The sequence below is a fragment of the Apteryx mantelli genome, chromosome 21 (assembly GCF_036417845.1).
Source record: "Apteryx mantelli isolate bAptMan1 chromosome 21, bAptMan1.hap1, whole genome shotgun sequence".
In the NCBI taxonomy this organism is placed as follows: domain Eukaryota; kingdom Metazoa; phylum Chordata; class Aves; order Apterygiformes; family Apterygidae; genus Apteryx; species Apteryx mantelli.
In genome coordinates, this window is record NC_089998.1 from 4,601,835 (window position 1) to 4,621,649 (window position 19,815).

The 19,815-nt window shown below is 55.1% G+C and overlaps 2 protein-coding genes across 3 annotated transcripts in view; one reads left to right on the forward strand and one right to left on the reverse strand.

Annotated features, from left to right (window-relative positions):
• Positions 1 to 1,322: 1,322 nt before the first annotated feature.
• BRD3OS (BRD3 opposite strand) lies at positions 1,323 to 4,449 on the reverse strand. Its single transcript, XM_067308983.1, has one exon. It carries the CDS (start codon positions 4,363 to 4,365, stop codon positions 4,030 to 4,032), a length of 336 nt encoding a protein of 111 aa, XP_067165084.1. The 5' UTR covers positions 4,366 to 4,449; the 3' UTR covers positions 1,323 to 4,029.
• A 7,167-nt stretch (positions 4,450 to 11,616) lies between these two features.
• The window catches only part of VAV2 (vav guanine nucleotide exchange factor 2), a 158,884-nt gene continuing 150,685 nt past the window's right edge, over positions 11,617 to 19,815 (forward strand). For both annotated transcript variants that reach the window (XM_067308950.1, XM_067308952.1), the window contains exon 1: positions 11,617 to 12,171. In XM_067308950.1, the coding sequence (XP_067165051.1) occupies positions 11,968 to 12,171 (204 nt within the window). In that variant the 5' untranslated portion in view covers positions 11,617 to 11,967. The remainder of the gene's footprint in view (positions 12,172 to 19,815) is intronic.

The window sequence follows — 19,815 nt, forward strand, 5'->3', positions numbered from 1 at the left end:
CCGGCGCAGCCCAGAAAAGGCTGGGATCCCCGTCCTCGAAGCCTGGGATCTGAGGGGCCTTAGCTCGTGTAGGAATCGAGTCTGGCTCGGGTAAGTTCAGCTGAAACAGAAGAGATGAAAATCTCACCCAGGTTTAATGACAGCCACTTTCAAGCAGCAAGAGCTGATGGAAGCAGAATTTCTTGCCGGCACGGGCAGCGGTGGCAGCCGGAGGAGACGTGCAGGAGATGCACTTCGCCTTTCCATACCTGCCGCGGGCAGCGATGAGGAGCTGCAGTGGCCCATCGCGTTCACAGCAGGGGCTCCGAGTTCCTCTATGGGGGCCAAAACCTATTTTGCTCACTGGAGGAGGGGATGCCCCTTGGCGTGGCTGTGTTAGCTTTTGCCCGTGCGTAGCTGTTTCCTTAGCGCGGTAGGGGTTAGGGCAGCCAGACTCCCCGGGGGTTAATCTCTCTCTAACCCTGCTCCTGCTCGCTGGGTTTACAAGCCATGATCCCTCTAAGGTTTCAGCAACCCTGTTTTACTTAGCTGTTCTCTCGGTTTAACTCTGCTGTATCTGCCCCCACGGAAATGTTTGTGCAGCCTGTCCCTTCAAAGTCTCCCGCGGAGGGTTTTCTCCCCAAATGGCTCATTGCTTTGCCATCCTTGCTGTAGGCAAACCCTGGCCTCCCCTCTTGCAGGTGACCGTGTGACACCTCTGAAATACCGTAGGCATAGCAAAGGGGTCAGTCCTCCTCTTTGCAACCGCCTTTTCCTGTAGTTGAGGATTCTTCCTAGGTCCTCTCTCTCTCTCTCTTTCCTTTACACTAAATAACCCCAAATCCTACACTTTTTCCTTGTAGGATGTTTTCTGTAGTATTTGCTAGTGAGTTATGTCTTGGTGCATCAACACTGCGCTGCTTCTTACAGACCTGGAGGAGGGCAGAGGGGGTTAGTTTGCTGATCCGGCTCATGCTGATAACCTCTACAGCTATGGGTTCCATGGGTGTGAGGTCCAGGGGCTTTCCTCACTCCTCCATGTGGCACCCCTGAGTCTGCAGGAAGCCGTTGGGATCGGGAACCTGGGCCAAAGAGCCCCCAGTGGAGCATCCCCTGGATGCAGCCAGCCTTTGCAGGGAAAATGGTGTGGCTTCTTTAAAGGGAGATGGTTGCCCGCAGCTCCAGCAGTAACTAGCCTAGCTCCTAATTAGAAAGAACTGCCTATATGCTGAGCTTTCGCTCCTCTGCCTTGGCTGGGATTGTGCCTGATAATAGCTGTAATCCTCGCATGTGCTAAAGTGATTAACATGGAAAAGAAAAACAGCTGCTCACAATGATGCATTCAAATCATTTTAATTTACTTTACCAAAGAGGCTACAACTGCATTTAAAACAAGTGCATCAGCACTACAGAACTGGCTTACAGAAATGCTCACTTCATAGCAGCCACTCCACAAACCTGCTGTGACTAATGAGGACACACAGATATGGAAAATACTACGGTTACAGTTAGAGAGAGAGATGGAAGAACAAGCCACGCTCTTTTCTTGTACCGTCATGCAGAGCCTCAAGGTTGAAAGAACTTATGCACACACTTAAGTTTTTACTCTTGAATAGTCCTAATTAACGTTGTTAAATAAATGAGTTTTGGTTTACCAGCCACATAAACAAAAAGGGACTGATTATACCATAGTAATCAACTTTCTTACTGAAATAAAGAAAATTAAAATGTCTTTTCTATAAGAAAAGTAAAGAAAATGAACAGCTGGCTTTGGGGAAACGCTGCTGTTCTCCCCAGTTCCCTAACCTCTGAGTTAGCACCCTGCCCCGGGCTGCTGGAGAGGATCTGACCCTGCTTCTCCTGCCTCCCCAGGGAGCCTCCTACCTGCAGTGCCCCGGGGAGCTCCTGGACCAGCCTCCTGCCCATCCGTATAAATAACGACCCCTTCGCTCAGCCACGGGCTGGAGCCCCGGGGTGGGTGGCACGTCCCAGGCGATGCCCTGCCTTCAACAGCGTGCTCAGTACAGGAGTCACTGCCACCATTGCGGGCAGATTTCTGAGTCTAGCTGGTTTTGTGAATCCTATTAAAGGCTTTTTTTCCCCAAAATATTTCTCAGCCAGAGCTAGTCCTGGCAAGATCAAGAGGACTATTCAGGTGTGCAATACAGTGCACAGATCCATGAAGCACTGATGTCCATCTTAGCAGGTTTAGCTTTTTGAGCACACAAAGTACCAAACATCAATACATGCATAAATAACTACATTAAAAACTGAGCTGCCCATGGCTTGTAGTGAATACACATGCTAATGTCAGTGCTGAGTACATAAAGCCCCTGTGATCTCGCTGTAGAACAGCTATGCTCTACTCAGCGCATCGAGATCAGCTCACTTTAGTGTTTCTCAGTTTTAGCATTTAACCCATACAGCAGAGGGGTGGAGAAGATTCCTCTTCATCATATTCCCCCCCCCCCCAAAAAAAATAAAGTGCTTGAAAAAAGTTTAAAGGGAGAGGTTTTAGATCAGTACAACAGACAGAAGTAATGAGTGTGCCTAATTTTAGACAGGTGACTAATCCATATTGAAGTCAACATCAAAAACAGTTGTTTGAAGTTAAGCGTATACCCAACTGCTCTGCTGGATGAGCCGCCGGGCTCAGCACGCCGCAGGGCAAGTCCTAAGCAGGACGCAAACAGGTATCTGTGACTCCAGCCCAATATTATACTTAAATGCTTAATTCTAGGCACATAATTAATGCCCCTGAAAGCAGTGCTGCTACATCTTTAGGAAATACTTAGGTGCTTGGTGGATTGAGTTTGAATTTGCCACGAGCTCTTCAGGGCTTGATCTTTCCTGAAGGAAGCTGGGGCTCAGCTCTAATAGAAACAAGAACCCGAGAGCAGTTTTTGTTCCCAGCAGGTAAAATTGTAGTAGTTTTTCCACCCTAAAAATCCTTCAGTTAGTTGAAACAAACATTCCTAGACACAACTTTTAAAATATATGTGCCAAATGTACTAAACCAAGAGGTGTCACCCAACCAGAGTTAGGAAATCCTTCCAAGCTACTGCTTACGTTAAGACTTAAACACTAAGCAAACTTTAACAGACTGGTTTCTTCTGTAACTGATCTCTGACTGCAGGTATGTAACTATTTACAAGTTTCCTTACGTCCCTTAGCGGGAAATGTGTGTGTTTACAGTAGCTTCCGCCTGTTGCTCCCTTAAGCCTGTCCCTCCCTTTCGGAGGGTTCATTCCTGAGCCGTTACTTGAGACCTGCGCAAGCCTTCCTGGGGCTGCGGATCTGTTTGCGTGAATGGAGTCGGCTCCACTGACTCCAGAAAGTCACGTCCTTCGCTGTTATTTCCATAATACCAAACTGTGGCATCAGAAGGGGCATTTTGCTCTGCACAGGACAAAACTGTTGCACGCTTCTCCTGCCAGGTATTTTGAAGGCTCAGATGAAGTTGTCAATGCGTTCTTCCCTCCTCCCTTTGCAAGATAAATCTTTTCACTTCATAATCAGGTCGTCACAGACCATTTCCAGGTAAGTAATTAAAGGGAGACACGGCAAGCAGAACAAGTAACAGCTGTGCACTTTTGCAGACAATCTGCCTAAAATCTGTCTTTCGGTGAAAACCAGCCTGGACTTGCTCGTCCCCAACCAGCATTTGCAGAACTACGGCAATGCACGAGGACTAGTGAGCGCGAGCAGCTGCTGGGGATGGTTCCCAAATGGCAGCGTGTGTTATTCACGCCACACAAGCCGCTTAGGAGCAACACGTGCTCCGGCACGGACCCTGCCGGTGACGAGAGGCAGCTAACGGAGTCTCGCGAACTCCTGAGCGGGACTGTTTTCATTACACACACTCAACGTCATGCAAAATCTGATGCTACCAACCGCAAAAATAACTGCAAACTTCAGACAGCCCCTCTGACCTATCCTGCACGCGCTGCTTTAGCCACGGGCCTATCGTTAGCACGGTGCAAACTCTCCCAGCTCGATGCAAGTCTGGTTCGCCTCCGTCCGTGGATTGCTGACGCAAAGCCCCTGAAATCACATAATAGCACAAAACTTAGACTGCCCGGTGTCCCTGGAGACATCCAGCTTGTTTTTGTCCCGCACCAGGATCGCTTCGTTGCCGTACTGCGAGTACCACATACTCCGGCTCCGGCTCAAGTACGTGTTAGGAGGGGCGGACTCCAGTTTCTGCTGCTGCTGCTGCCAGATGAGCAGCGAGGTGTCCCTGTACCGCAGCCGGGCGTAGCCCTCCGACAGGGCCTTCTCAGGCAGCGGCACCCGCCCGTTCAGCACTTTGTCGGTCATCTGCGCCAGGGTGCCTCCCTCCGCAGGCGAGAGCTCCTTCACGGCAGCTCCGGTGCCCGGAAACATGTCCCGCCGGCTGGGTCCACGTCGGCTGCTGCTCTGAGGTCCAGGGAGAGCGTCTCCAGGTGTGGATCCAGGTCGGCTGCTGCTCTGAGGTCCAGGGAGAGCGTCTCCAGGTGTGGATCCAGGTCAGCTGCTGCTTTGAGGTCCAGAGAGACCATCTCCAGGTGTGGATCCAGGTCAGCTGCTGCTCTGAGCTCCAGGGAGACCATCTCCAGGTGGGCTGCTCTCGGGACTCACCGGGCTGGCGTAAGCACCGTTTTGGCCAGGAGAGGGGACGGAGGACACGCGCGCCTGCAGATTGCAGTGGGCAGTCTGACCTTGCTTATATAACGTGGTAGGACATCCGAAAACTTGCACAGCGGTGGTGATGCTACATGTTTCATCTTGCAAAGGGGGTGAATACACACAAGCTGCTGCTTCCTGAGGGTCCGTGAAGCACTTCGAGACCAACAAGCAGTGGCTCCGCAGAGGCTGGACTTGCTAAACAGTTGGGAATTTTGAACAGCTCTGGATGAGCATTGCTTCTCTGAAGGACAGTTGTAAATTGGGGAGACCTAAAGGTCACCAGCACCCAGGCCTGTGCATGAACTCTCCACCTACGCCAGGCAGACGGAGAGGAGCCTAACGAGTCCCGTAGTCACAGAGAAGACGCTGCCTCCAGGCCTGGATGCAGCACCCCAGGTGGAGCCCAGTCACCTCCCGTGCGCCGGCTCCTGCTGCGGAGCTTATCCCGGTCCAGGGGGGCAGCACAAAGCCCCTGGCTCGGGGCCAAGTGCTTGTGTCCATCCACACCTGGGCTTTGACCTGGGGGAGACATGGGGAGGGTCACGGTGAGGCCTGGCAGTGGGGGGCTGCCCTGCGAGGGTGGCTTTCCCAGCACCGCCGTGTCCCGCATCCCAGCCCCTTCCCAGGGCTCCTGCACCCGCCCATCCACAGTCCCCCCAACCCCTCCATGGGTCCATGCACCCACCTGCCCACGGTCCCCCCCAACCCCTCCATGGGTCCATGCACCCACCCCTCCACGGTCCCCCCAACCCCTCCATGGGTCAATGCACCCACCCATCCACAGTCCCCCCCAACATCTCCATGGGTCCATGCACCCACCCCTCCACGGTCCCCCCAACCCCTCCATGGGTCAATGCACCCACCCATCCACAGTCCCCCCCAACATCTCCATGGGTCAATGCACCCACCCATCCACAGTCCCCCCCAACCCCTCCATGGGTCCATGCACCCACCCCTCCACGGTCCCCCCAACCCCTCCATGGGTCAATGCACCCACCCATCCACAGTCCCCCCCAACATCTCCATGGGTCCATGCACCCACCCCTCCACGGTCCCCCCAACCCCTCCATGGGTCAATGCACCCACCCATCCACAGTCCCCCCCAACATCTCCATGGGTCAATGCACCCACCCATCCACAGTCCCCCCCAACATCTCCATGGGTCCATGCACCCACCCCTCCACGGTCCCCCCAACCCCTCCATGGGTCAATGCACCCACCCATCCACAGTCCCCCCCAACATCTCCATGGGTCAATGCACCCACCCATCCACAGTCCCCCCCAACATCTCCATGGGTCCGTGCACCCACCCCTCCATGGCCCCCCACCTCTCTAGGGGTCCCCACGCCCCCTCCACCAGCCCGCGGCTCCCCGGCCCCCCCGTGCCTGCGCGCTGCGCCCCGGCCGGGTCCGGCGCCGCTCGGCGGAGCAGCCGCGGCGGCGCCTCCCGAGCGCATCACGGCGGGGAGGAGCCAGAGCCGCCGCCGCCGCCGCCGGGGGGGGCGCGGGGGGGGGCGGGGCTGCCGCCGCGGGGGCGGGGCGGGGCGGGGCGGGGCGAGCCCGGTGCTGCAGCGGGGGGCCGCGGCGCTGCAAAGAGGCGCCCAGCACTGGGTGCAAGGGGGCTGGGACGTTGCAAAGGAGCACCCTGCGCTGGGTGCAAGGGGCCCGGGACGTTGCAAAGGAGCACCCTGCGCTGGGTGCAAGGGGGCTGGGACGTTGCAAAGGAGCACCCTGCGCTGGGTGCAAGGGGCCCGGGACGTTGCAAAGGAGCACCCTGCGCTGGGTGCAAGGGGCCCGGGACGTTGCAAAGGAGCACCCTGCGCTGGGTGCAAGGGGCCCGGGACGTTGCAAAGGAGCACCCTGCGCTGGGTGCAAGGGGGCTGGGACGTTGCAAAGGAGCACCCTGCGCTGGGTGCAAGGGGCCCGGGACGTTGCAAAGGAGCACCCTGCGCTGGGTGCAAGGGGCCCGGGACGTTGCAAAGGAGCACCCTGCGCTGGGTGCAAGGGGCCCGGGACGTTGCAAAGGAGCACCCTGCGCTGGGTGCAAGGGGCCCGGGACGTTGCAAAGGAGCACCCTGCGCTGGGTGCAAGGGGCCCGGGACGTTGCAAAGGAGCACCCTGCGCTGGGTGCAAGGGGCCCGGGACGTTGCAAAGGAGCACCCTGCGCTGGGTGCAAGGGGCCTGGAGTGTTGCAAAGGAGCACCCTGCGCTGGGTGCAAGGGGCCTGGGACGTTGCAAAGGAGCACCCTGCGCTGGGTGCAAGGGGCCCGGGACGTTGCAAAGGAGCACCCTGCGCTGGGTGCAAGGGGCCTGGGACGTTGCAAAGGAGCACCCTGTGCTGGGTGCAAGGGGCTGGGACGTTGCAAAGGGGCCCTCAGCACTGGGTGCAAGGGGCTGGGACGTTGCAAAGGAGCACCCTGCACTGGGTGCAAGGGGCCTGGGGCGTTGCAAAGGGGCACCCTGCGCTGGGTGCGCTGGCCCCGTGGCACTGTGCAGAGCACCTTTCTGTGCAGGATCCCCTTGGGTCGAACCGGGTGAGCCTGCTGTTGCTGGCCCTGTTTGGTGCGGCAGGGTGCTGAGCCCTTGCTAGAGTGACTCTCCGTGCTGCCTCCGGGTCCTCGGCTGAGGTTGCTGGGGTGGGTCCGAGCCCTGGTACATCTGCAGCCAAGGGCCAGCGCGGGGCCGCCCGGGTCTGCTTTCCTCCCTGGCAGGGGTATGTGATACCATTTATACCTCTTCGCTTTTCTCCCGGTCCCAAATTACCGCCCGTCCAGAGGCAGGTAGGGGAACGGCTCCTGTGCCATGTCCGTATGTGACCGTCACTGCGCCCGCTGCACTTCTGCACCTATATAACGGGCTGCGTGAAGAAGGAGCGTGGCCGAGCAGCACCTCCTCTCGCCCCGCTCGTCGTCTCCAGGTCGGACCCGGAGCGTTTCCTTAGCCTCAGTGTCCCCGGGCAAGCACAGTAAGCAACATGTTTCCGAGAGAGCTGTGTGGTTTATTCGTTTGCTGACAATGCTCAGTTTGAGCTCTCAATCTTCTTATCTCCTGTGAAAGCAGCGCCATCTAATCGCCTTCCGAGGACCCGGCGCGCTTATTCGTTACGCGGCTACTTGAGGCGCTGCTGCCTTTCCGCTCGGCCTTTCGGGACGCAAACAAAAGCCCAGTGTTTTACTTCCGTCAGGCAGAAGCGTGCTGCAGTTCCCCCTTCCCAGAAGATCCAGCCCAGAGACAAAGAAGAGGGAAGAACGAGGAAAAAAAAAAAAACAGAGGGATGAACACGCTATTAAAATGCCTTCTATTAAAATTGCCCTGACGTCGCTGCTTCATTGACGCCTCCTGCTAGCACAGGGCAGAGGAGGCAGCCCGGACCCCACCTTGTGCAAGCTGGAGAGCAAAATGTAGAATCGTTCAGTGGAACCAGATTGGTTTTTTTGGCACGGATGAGGTGTCTCGATCTCTGAAAAATTACCCGTTCTGCCACCATCAAACGCAGAGCTTAACAGGAGAACGCAGCCGGGGGGGTAGTTACGTTGCCGAGATAAGGCCGGAGGAAGAACGGGGAACTGCAGGCCTCCAAAAGCCACCAACTTCGACCCTTCAGGGAGCACTCGCTGCGAGTCCCCGGGACCTCGGCTGACAAGGAACTTCCCAAATAAATCTTGAAAGCAGCAGCAGGAGACTGGGGAAGGTGAAGCCGCAGCGATGGCAGCGAGCGGCTTGTTCCTCTTGCTGTTCTTTGAGGAAAATCCCTGCGCCTCCCGACAGAGGTGTCTGCTTTTCCTTCCCGGCCAGTTGCCTCGTGCGTCTCCCTTCTGGCATAAAGCTGGGCTGGGCAATTTTCCCTTTATTCACTGCACAGTGCCGTGACGGTGCTGGACCGGGGACGGTGTTTTACTCCCTGCACCCTGGGCACGGTGGAGCCGGCACAAGGAATAAGCTGGGACCCACAGAGAACTGCCCGTGTCTGCTTCGCCCCTCCTGGCATCCCATTTGCGAGCGCTTTTCCAGCATAACCACCGCGGGCTCTCGGGCATTACCCCACCGGTGTTAGTATTTTTATGCTAAACACAGAATATTTTCTGCTGGCTGCTCCCGTTGCACCGGTACCAGAAGAGAATCCAGTTCCTCTCCCTTGCTGGCGTCAAGCTGGGCCAGACGAGTTTCCTTGCTCTCCCTCCTCTACGCGAGGGCAGCAGGCACCGCGTCGCCTGGCCTTCGGCCCTGCTCGCCCGGGGCTCGGGGAGTCCGGGGGAGACAGAGCGGCTGCTGGCAGGAGCAGGGCCGCGAGCCGCCGGTGCCTGCAACGACGCTTCCCGGCTGCAGGTTGTCTGGGCAGGTAGTTCGGGTGTTTAGAGCAGTAGATGAGCCCGATGGAGAAGTAGGGGGAGATTCACACAGCAGCGTCAGCCTCCTGCACAGTTCACCCCCAGAGTTTTAGGAGAGGGGTTGTAGCTGCTGCCTCCTCTGCCCGTGCCGAGTGCAAGCGCATCCTTAGGGATGCTCCGCGAGAGCCGCTGCTGAGCAGCACCCTCGCTTCCACTCGGTGACGGGCGATCACAAACTGCAAGCTAGTGATATCAACGTCCTGGTGGGCACCGAGGCTGCAGTCGCTGCACGCTCCGTCTAATCCAGAAGGTGGCAATGGCCATCCATAGGCACCACAGGGCGTTTGGCCGTGGGGACTGCGTAGAGATACGGCCCGTGTATTTAAGGGCTATTTTCAGACGTCTGCTCCAACAAAGCAGCGCCGCGACTGCTCCTCTCCGTGGAGGGACTAGGGACTTGGGACTCCTTTCAGGAGTCACAGCAAACTAGGGAAATTTTACTTTGCAATTGAAATGTAGCCTTTTCCTAGGTATGTTTTAGTTGATTGGTATGGCAAGATCTACTTGCACATGTTTGTGCATTTAAGTTTTTTTCTTTAATGACTGTTTTTGCCTATTCCATGCTGGATTGTTAAATTCCCAAACAGCTACTGCTTCGCCGGCCGGATATTCCCCCCGGTGCTCTGCAACGGGAACCGCTCCACCGCCACGGTTAGCTGCTGCCCTCTGCCACAGAACTAGCTGCCTGCCAATTCTGTTGCACAGGTCTTGCTAGTGAGACATTTTGGGATGAAAAAGCATAATGTTATTACTGTTATTATCCTTCCACCGCATTCAGTAATCTCCCAGGCCTCTCTCATGTGGGAAGGCAATAAAAACATGCAATTAAGCCCCAAAACGAAAAGCAGCACGCTCCATCTCCAGCAGAGGGTAGTGTATCAGCATCCATGTGTTTTTGAGGCACGTTAACCCTTGCTGTCATTCCCAGCAACGCCGATTCTTCTCCAGTTTAGGCAAGCTCCCTTTAGCTATAGGTGCACTGAAAGCAGTATCTGGGTCCTCCCTATTGATCCCATTCTTTCCTGTTTTGGGACGTATATAATCGGAAACTCGTAGCCCGCAAGAGCGCGTGCTGGGTACGTACTCTCCACTGCGCCTTGCCTTACAGGGTTTCTTTTTTTGCTGCTATCAAGAATATCTCTGCCATCAGGCGTTTTTATTGCTGCAGCGGTAGGTGAGAAGCGTGCTTGCTCCAACGCCTCCCACACAGACGCTGGCTCTGCAGCTGCAGTGGTTGTTCCTAAGCGTCCAGGGGCCAAGAACACTTTTTATTAAGCAGTAAAGAAGCCAGGACATGGCTAGCAGCTTTAATTATATGCACATAATAAACTGCTCTGTACTCCTCTACCTGCCTACCTGATCTCGCAAGGCGGACTGGTGCGCAGTGAACCAAAACGATCCCTGGCACAGCTCCATGCCTTTCAGTAGCCTCGTGATTCTTGCCCGGTGGGCGCTGTTAGAAGATCTAGCAGTCTGCCAGAGAAAATGCTTAATGAAGAACAAAAAAAAGTAGACGTTATTATGAAAAATCACCTCCGCAGGCTACGAGGAACTGCAAAGTAAAATCAACACGCACCAGAATACACCCAGAACAGGGCGTAGCTCTGATTATGAGACTGGTGCCTGAGGATGTTGCTCTGTCTCAGATTATACAATATTTATTCTGTTCTTCCAGAGGGTACCAGCCATTACACCGAGCGAGATCAGGAACATGCTGAGTGCCAGCAAATAAGGCTAAAAGAAGTGCCTTCCGTGCCATTAAAAAGAAAAGCCTACCAAACTTTCCTTGGGATATCCAACAATAGTTTTTAATTCTTTAGGGATATCTTCCTTCCTACACTGGAAATAAAGGGTCATGCCAGTAGAGACGCTCTTTCTTCTTTATCTCCAGTTGGATACATTTGGAAGAGATTAGCCTTGCATTTGTTTGACATCCAGGTTAATAGCTTCCCTTCGTTCCAGTCTCAGCTTCCGGTTTTGGCTATCTGGAAAGCCGGGATGGAAATTAATCGACAAACAGCGGGGAGAGGCTCTCTGAAGAAAACTCAGAACGGGCTTAAAGAGAGCCTGTTCCGAACTGTCCTGATTTGGACGGAAGCCACCAGAGAAAATTAGAGTTTTTCAAGAGTTTGCTGCCAAGGAGTTAATAGCTGAGAGCCGAGGTTTGTAATAAATACACTGGCAATTAATTACAGGAGTTGTCTTCATGTTTGGAAGTCAAGGAATACGATCGCCTGTTTGGGTTAAACATCCCCCCGCAGCACTCGCGGCCCAAACAGGGGGCTGGGGTGGGGGCGCGCAGCCGGACAAAGCGCGGGCGGGCGGGCGCGCAGCAGCGCTCCCTGCGCGGGGCTCGGCGGCGGAACAGCGCGCGCTTCCCTGGGGATAAAGGGCAGGGAAAGGGCGGTGGGAGGAAACGGGGGGGGATTAGAGGGAGAGCCCGGCCCCCGCGCACAAAGGGGGCGGCGGGGCGGCCGCCGGCTCCTCCCGTCGGGGCGGGGACTGGCGCCGGGCAGCGCGGCGGCGGCGGCGGCGGCGGCGGCGGCCGGTGCCCTCGGCGGAGCGCAGCGCGGCGCAGCGCAGCGCAGGTGGGCGCCCCCGCTGCGCGCCGCCCCCGCTGCGCGCTTTGTCCGCGGGGCGATGCGGCGCGCTTAGGCGCCAGACGGCGGGGCAGGGGCAGCCCTCCGCCGGAAAACTCCGCGCCGCCCCCCCCCTTCCTCCTCCTTCCTCCTCCTCCTCCTCCTCCGCGGAGCCCCGGCGCGGGGCGATGCCTCCCCGGGCGGCGGGCGGCGATGGAGCGCGGCGCTAGCGCGGCGCCGCGGTGCGGAGCGGCCCCCCCGGCAGCCGGCCGCTGCCCCTGAGCGACGGCGAGCAGCAGCGGCGGGAGGAGGAGGAGGAGGAGGAAGGCCGGCGGGGTGCGTGCGCGGCGGCCATGGAGGAGTGGAGGCAATGCGGCCGCTGGCTCATCGACTGCAAAGTTTTGCCCCCCAACCACCGGGTGGTGTGGCCGTCGGCGGTGGTCTTCGACCTGGCGCAGGCGCTGCGGGACGGGGTGCTGCTCTGCCAGCTGCTCCACAACCTCTCCCCGGGCTCCGTGGACCTCAAGGACATCAACTTCAGGCCGCAGATGTCCCAGGTAGGACGGAGCGGACGGGCGCGCTCGCAAAACTTCGTGGGACGCTTGGGCGCGTTTCGCGCGCCTCTCTGCGCGCGTGTGTGTGTACGTGTGTGTGTATATGTGTGTGTGTGCGGTATATATGTGTATATGCGAGACCATGCGCTCCGGCCCCTCCGCCCAGCTCCCGGTTTCGCCGCGCGTTGCCCCCCGCGTCCCGCCGGGGCCGCCCGTGGGAACCGCTGGCCGCGGCGGGGGCGTCCGGCGGGGAGCGGGGGAGGAGGGAAACGTGTGGTTCCCCCTCCCCCCGCTCCGTTTTCCCGAAACAAAAGCAAATAACGCCGTTAGGGTGCAGATGCGTGCTTACCACAGTGCTTAATGAGGCGGTGTTTATTAGACGTGCGGGAGCGGGGAAGCTCCTGAACGTTGTCCTGGAGGATACCGGCCTCGGGGACTAAACTTTGCCCACGAGATTAACCTGACCTCCCCCCTTCCCCCCCCCCCCCCCCCCCCGGCGTCGCGCAGGGCCCCAGGCCGATCGGGGGCGGCCGGAGGCGGCGGCCCCGCCGTGCCCTGCTGCACCCGCCCGACCGCAGCGTTGAGTTTGGTAACTTCAGGGCTTCGTCGCTGGAAAGGTTCTCAGCTGCTCTTTGCTTTTGGTGGAAATGGGCTCTAACAAACAAACAAAAATCGGCTCTGGTTGTTTTAGTTCTAAACGCTTCACTTTTTTTTTTCTTTCTTTTTTTTTTTTAAGCCCAAACTGGGTGATATTTGCATGGGAATCGGGAAGTGAAATCAATTATAAAATGAAGCTGGTAGTTCTCCCTGCCCGACAGCCTGTCTGTTGACAAGTGGATAGTCAATTGTTGTCCTCTTTGCACGACACCAGGTGTTATTGATAAAAGGGAGGGTAAATCTCTGGTAACAAGGACATCCAAGGCTCCGCTTAACTTTATTGAGGCGTTCAAAGATAAATAATGTGTAGTGGTATCTTGAGTTCTAAATATACGTTCTGCAAACATGCTGCCTCCTCCTGCAAGTGCCTTTTTCCCTTGTTCCGTGTGAGTTTTGCTACAGGCTTTCCAGCAGTGTTTTCAGCTGTTCTGACTTCTTACCTAACAACACGCATCCCTGTGTGCTCGGAGGAATTGCTGTAATCGAGGACAGCCGGCAGTTGAAACATGTTCTATGAGGTGTTTAGGCTGAAACTTGGAGCGGCGCTTCGGAGAGCGAAGTGGGTGTTTCACTGCATGCATGTGAGCGCTGGGGATGTAGGGGACATAGCTGCTGGCTTGCAAGGTCAGAGACCTAGATCCTACAGATGGTCTGGGTGGGAAGCCCAGACCATGCATTTAAAAGAGAGATCAGCCTGTGCAGGTTCTCGTGTTGGTGCCTGAGACTTGCTAGTTAAGAGTAAATAACAACAGCTCCTGATGGCTCTTCCCAGGATGGAACAATGCTGTGAGACTTCCTTTTAGGTTTCCAGGCTATAAACTGACCAAGAAGCTGGTGCTTCCAAATATAAACTGTCACATTAGAGCAGTAGTTGTGCATGGACTCATGCATTCTTAGAGCATGCTGAGAATGACATACTATGCATTTTTTTTCTTTTAAGGAAATATTATAGCCCTACAGATCTACTTTCAGTTAATATCTGCTCTGTGGGGAATTAAGAGTGGGTTTAAAAATGGTAGCTGAAGTCTAGCGAAGGTCCTGGCATTTGTTTGGAAAGAAGCATCTTGCTCTGCTTGGAGGCAGGTGTTTGTTTTTGGAGGGGAGAGTTCACAGCTGGGCTGTGGTTAATGAAGCTGCTTTCTGCCTACCGCACCTGGTGGCTTTACTGGCCTCAGGAGAGGTGTGAGGTCAACTTGCCCAAAGCTGAATTGGGTGGCTTCGGTGGTCAGCTCAGTGAGAACCTGTTTTTCAAAGCAGACCTGCAGAGCCTGGTCACAGGTGGCCCACGGGACAGAGCAGACACCGAGCCCTTGCGTAGGAGGGAACCTTACAGGGAGGCTGAACTTGCCCTGGAGAATGGGAGCTGCTTTTCTCTGTCCGGGACGGGATCCAAAGCCTAATCAATGTAGCTTTGAGTCTTTGTACTTGCTCTTATGTATTTGGGATTTGATGTTTACCTGTCAGTTCCTGAAGCTGGGAGTCTGTGACCTCTGCCCCAAGGATAGCTAAAGACCGGAGGTGTCTTTCTGCTCTTTAGCTCTGCACATCTGCAGCGCTGGAGACGGGGACTCCCCATGGGGGTCCGCAGTCCTCGCTGGGGGTCTCAGCGCCTCAGGCTCGCGCTGTGCCTAGCAGGGAGCAGCTTCGTCTCTCTGGGCCCAATCTCAAAAGAAGAGCGCAGGGACCCGTTGTCAGACAGCTGTGGTGTGTTCAGACACTGGGGCAGAGATGCGCGAGGCAGTTTCTAAGCTTCAGAGCTTGCTTTGGACTCTAAATGCACGTTCGGCGTGACCGGCTGGGCTGGCTAACCAGCTGTCGTCTTCGCTACGGAGACTTTTTCTCCATTCACCCTGAATGCCAGGGGACAAGATGCTCGCGCTAGGCTTGAAACATCCAGCAACACTCTGTTCTTCGCCCTGCTCAGTGACTTAAACAGGGTTGTGCAGGTGTGTAATGAGAAACAGCGTTTTGCCCGAGGTGAGCATCGTTTCAAAGGCCAGGTGTAAAATCCTGCCTCTCTGCGCAGCTAGTGCTTTAAGATCGAGACGCTGTGATGTGTTTTCTTCTTTTCCCTCTGTGCTGATTTGCAGGGGAGCTCGGTTTTGCTTGCAGGTGTTGGAGGTTGGAGAGTCGGGTCCTGGACAACATGGGAAGACCAGCAGGGAAAGCAGGACAATAAAATAGGCATGTTGGCCACACAGCCGTGGTTTACTCCTTGACACTAGGGTGTTTGTTTAGTTCCTTGTGTTTTTTTAAAAAAAACAAAAAAACCAAAAAAACCAACCCTCCTTAGGCAGAGATCTCCAGTTTGCTTTTTCAAGCTCAGTTCCAGAGATGCGAGTCTGTTCCTTGGCAGCGCCTGCCAGGATGAGATGACCCCGTCCGCTGATCAGCCCAAAGTTACTCAACCCTCCACAGAGAGGAACAAAATAAGCAGGAAAAAAAACTCTGTCTGGTTTTGATGAGCCTGGAGTTAGAGCTTCGTTTCTGCTAATGGCTTTTGCTGCAGATGCTGTTTGTAAAGAGGTGGGAAGTGGAGTTGGGGTACTTGCCCTCAGTATTTATTGAGTATTGTGCCTATTACCCTGGTTGGGTTTTGGGGGGCATTTCAAGCTGTTTTGCCAGCTCGTAAACCACAAGTGATGCAAGCGTGAGCAGATGCAGCACCCCTCCGGCTTGCAGTCCTGCTGTCCCCTGTGCACGACTTCCAGTATGGCCTTTCTCCCTGCTCCGAGCATCCCTCTCCTTTTCCCCATCCCTTGCCGAAGCAGCTCCAGGACCCTCGTTCTCCCCCTATATTCCCCTGAAGCAGACACTGAGTCCCCGTCCTCTGACGCCGTGTGGTACAGCTGCTTCCCTTGTGTCCGTGTTCCCTCTGCGATTGAGGTGGAGAGTTTTGAGCTTTGGATTTTCATTGATAATTAGGTTTGAGCTGTAATTTTGTCAAGTCTTTGATCAAGGACAAATGAAGTGACTTTTTGTGTCACGGCAGGGTTTTTATTGCAGATTTGGGTGGGGTTGATATTTTTTTCCATTTGTCTGTGATAAAGTTAATCTTCCCTGACAGGGATGTAGACAGATGGAAATTAGCACCTTTATCGAAGCAGTTGTGCCCTTTCAGGGCTTGATCATCCAGCTTGCTGAAACCTTGAGACTCTAAGTAATGTTGCATCTACCCCTCCTGTAGGGTTGGCCTGGACACTGCTAAATATTTGTGGGTTTTGTTGCTTCTAAGTCTCCTAGATAGCTGAAATTATGCTACCATATATATATGATGTGTGTGTATATGTGTGCGCAGACTTCTCTAAGTTAGCAGTAATGATCTGCTCATTAAGAATTCTTATTTTGGAGCATATCAGCATCTCTCTATAGATAATTCATCTCCGCCTGCAGCACATAGCGGTTTTATTTGGGCTCTGGAGACTGATGAGATGCAACAAACCTAATTGGCATGATGATTTGGCTGCCCACTGCTCTGCCTGTGATATTAATAGGGAAACATGCAGACAACTGACTTTCCATGATGGATTGGAATAACACACTACAGCTGAGTGAGCTGTCAGAAGACTTCACAGTTGCTGTGGTTTTTTTATTTTTGTTTTTTCTGGAGGATGGAAATAAAATAATGTGATATCAAAGTCCTATTTATTGGTGATGCAGGCATTCACTTGCCGTGACAGCTCAGCGCGGGTGGCTTGTACCAACTCCTTCCCCCAGGTACACAAGATCGAGGCACGTTGGCGTATTTGGCGCTAGCAATTATTCACAAGGCTTTGGGACTTTAACACGCTGCTTGAAAGCTCCGTAGCTACAACGCTTGTAATTACTTCCATATGTCATGATAGTAGCTAAATATAACTCGGTGTTATCAGAACTGACTCGTCGCCGGAGTGGTGAGAGGGGGTAGCTGGGTTGTGCGGGTCTGGCTGTGCCATCCGTCGGGTGTAGCAGTGCCGGGATGCTTGGCAGAGACCTTGGATTACCGTCGCGGCCAGAGGCCACCGTGGAGAGTCCGGTTGTCTTTCGATCCCGGGTGCTGTGCACTACAAGGACGCCCCTTGTCCCACGCGAGCGGACGGTCCAGGAGATCGCTGCCGAGGCAGGAAGCTGAGAACGCGCTCCGCTGTCACACGTGTGTTTTCCCACCTCGGCAGCGGGCCCCTCCGCTTGTCACCTTTTTCGCGGGCAGGATAACGGTTCTGCTGAAGACAGCGAGTGTCCTGCCCTTTTGGGGTCTGGTGCCTGTTCCCCAGCCAGCGGAGGGGTGAAACGTTAATTTGTGTTTCTGATCCATCAGTCGCTCGGCCGCTCTGCGTAGCCTCCTTCTGATTTACCCTGCTCCGGTCCTCTTGCTTTTTATTTACTCTCTGCTGCTTAAAGTCGAGTTCTGTTCCAAGAAAGGCTATAAAAAATGGCCTCGTTGCATATCCCTGTTTACTGTGTCTCAGTGACTTCCCGTTCGGATGTGCGAAGCTTTCCAAAGGAGGAAGAAGAAGGTGCTCTGGCTTTTACGGCCAAGCTCGCGAGCCCGTCGCGAACAGGAGCCGATTGTAGTCTCCCCCCTCGATGGCCCCCGCGACGCTGCGGGGAGGAAATGCCGAATAGCGCCCGAAAACCTTGCGTTGCCTGGAGGCGGTGCCCTATTTCTGCTGTTTGAGGTTGCAAGATGTAATTTAACCTGCGGCTGCAGGCGAGTGTATTCTGCCGGGGCAGAGGGGTGTTGGATGGACCCCGCCGGCCGTGCCAGGAGGGATGGGAAGGAGCCCGGGCGTTCCTGTTCCCCTCCAGTGGCTGCGAGAGCTGCACGCCTGCATTAAGCACCTAGCAGGAACAGGCTCTGGGACGCACAGATGCCTTTAAAGATACGAAGCCAGAAAACCCAGTGAATTTGGTCACTTTTCAAGGTGGGCCCAGGCTTGGAAGCTGCCTTCTATCTCACCAGCATGTTGATGAGCTGTAAAAAAAAAAAATGCTTGGCTCGTCCGTCCTTCTCGGTGGTGTTGCTTCCTGCTGGAGGTGCCGCCAAGAAACCGGGTGCCTCGTGGCTCAGCCCCTCCGGGGAGAAGCAGGAAATTTCTTAGCGCTTCGCTCCTGTAGCTGCGTTGGAGCAAGGCGGCTGGGGGAGAAATCAGGCTGCGGGATTTTAGGCTTCCTCTTTTGCCAAATTAAGCTAGGCGTGCATCAGGGCTTGGGTGATGCTGGAGGCATGAGTAGCAGCTGTGTCTTCTGCTGGGTGGCCGAAGAAGGGGCTGAGCGTCGTAGCCTTCCCTGAGCCAGCTGGATGGGTGCTGGTCCCCAGCTCCCTGCCGTGCTTCATGGATGTGGGAGTTACTGGTGCTGCCGACCCCGGAGCCTTTGCTTGCTTCAGCCCATCTGGAGCCAGAAGGGACCTGATTTTTGGCTCTGTCAGAAATGTTGCTTAAGACTGACCTGAGGGCAGATTTTTGATCTGCTGCTTTGTCCCTTCTTAAAGAGCCAAACCTTCTGTTTTCTGGTGTTCCAGCTTTTTCCCTGCAATATTTCCTCCCTTGAAACCCCCAAGTCTGTATCTAAGAGTCTCTCACATATGTTATTTCCATGTTTGTTTGTTTTCTTTAATTTTTTTTAAATTTGCAGCCTCTCTCCTGTGCGAGAGCATCCCCGCCTAGCCACCAGGCCATGCCACGTCCTTGGTGGCACGTGCCCTTGCTCGGGGTCATTGCAAAGTGGTGCGGAGCTGGGAACAAACTGTGGTGCCGCACTTCCCTCCCAGCGCTAAGCCTGGTCCGCGCGTGCCCGGGATGCCGACCCTCACCCTCGGTTCAGGCTTCCCCATCTTGTCCTTTAGCCAGTCTAAGCCACATGGAGTGAGTCATCCCCAACTTTAACGCTGGTATTAGCCTGGGGCGAGTAATTGGGGCATTTCCTTGGGGTGACTCATGTGCTGCAGCCCTGCACGCAGCTGCCTCCCGTGCACCAGCCTTGGCATTCCCAGCCTTTCGTCCACGTTTCCCAGTGGCAGCGGGAGTAGTTTTTCCCTTTGCATGGAGATCGGGGGGAAGCCGATGAGATCGCCCGGTCCCGGGAGCTGGCCTGGGCCTGCGCAAGGTGGGAACGGCAATGCGCAGGACCGAACCCGCTTAATCCCCGGACGCCTTCCCTTGCCCCAGCCGAGTTCTTTGCGTGGGCTCTGCAATCTCGTTTCCCTGCTCCCTGGTTTGCAACACAGCCTAATTGCAGCCGCCTTTCTTATTCTAAGGCTTGTTCCCCCAAAGATTCTTTTCAGGGAGGGGGAGGACTCTCTTTATTTATTTATTTTTTTCATGGCAAGTGTTAATAAAAATCTCCATTTGACAGCTTCAGACTCAGTGTTAATTAAAAGGTTTTTCCCAGTGTTGTATTTCCCCTTAAAGAACCAAGACAGCCTGGAAAAAAAGTCTGTTTCTAATAAAAATGACTTTTTTTTCTCATGTTTTCCTTGGTTGCAGCTCAGGGTTGTACTCCATCTGATGATACAACTTGAATGCAACCCCTCCTTCCCTCTCCACCCTCCGTGACTGCTCGCGGATGGCCGGGAGCCTCCCGCGCTCACAGCAGAGGGGCCGGCAGCACTGGGGTCTCTCGTGCCCGTCGGCTCTTTAGCTATTGGGGCTGAGCGAAGCTTTGCCGAACCGGCAAGCAAAGTACGTAGCTGCATATTGATGCAACTTTGCCACTCAAGTCATTGCTATCCAGGCCTTTTATGGCAGGGTTTATTAGTGCTCTTGCAACCCCCGGTCCCTGTGATTTGTGGTCTGCTTGTTCTCGCGCATGGGCATTTTGTGCAGGTGTAGCAAACCTCTCCCTGGAGGTGTGACTCCTTCCATTGAGTGTGGGGCTGTCGAGCAGTGTAAGCTGCCTGCGGGCATCCTGCCTGCTCCTGGATGCTTCTGCTGGGAATGTTTACCAGGAGCCCATTCTGGACTAGCCTAGTGCTGATGGGTCCAGGCTATGTTAATGGTAAGTTTTCAG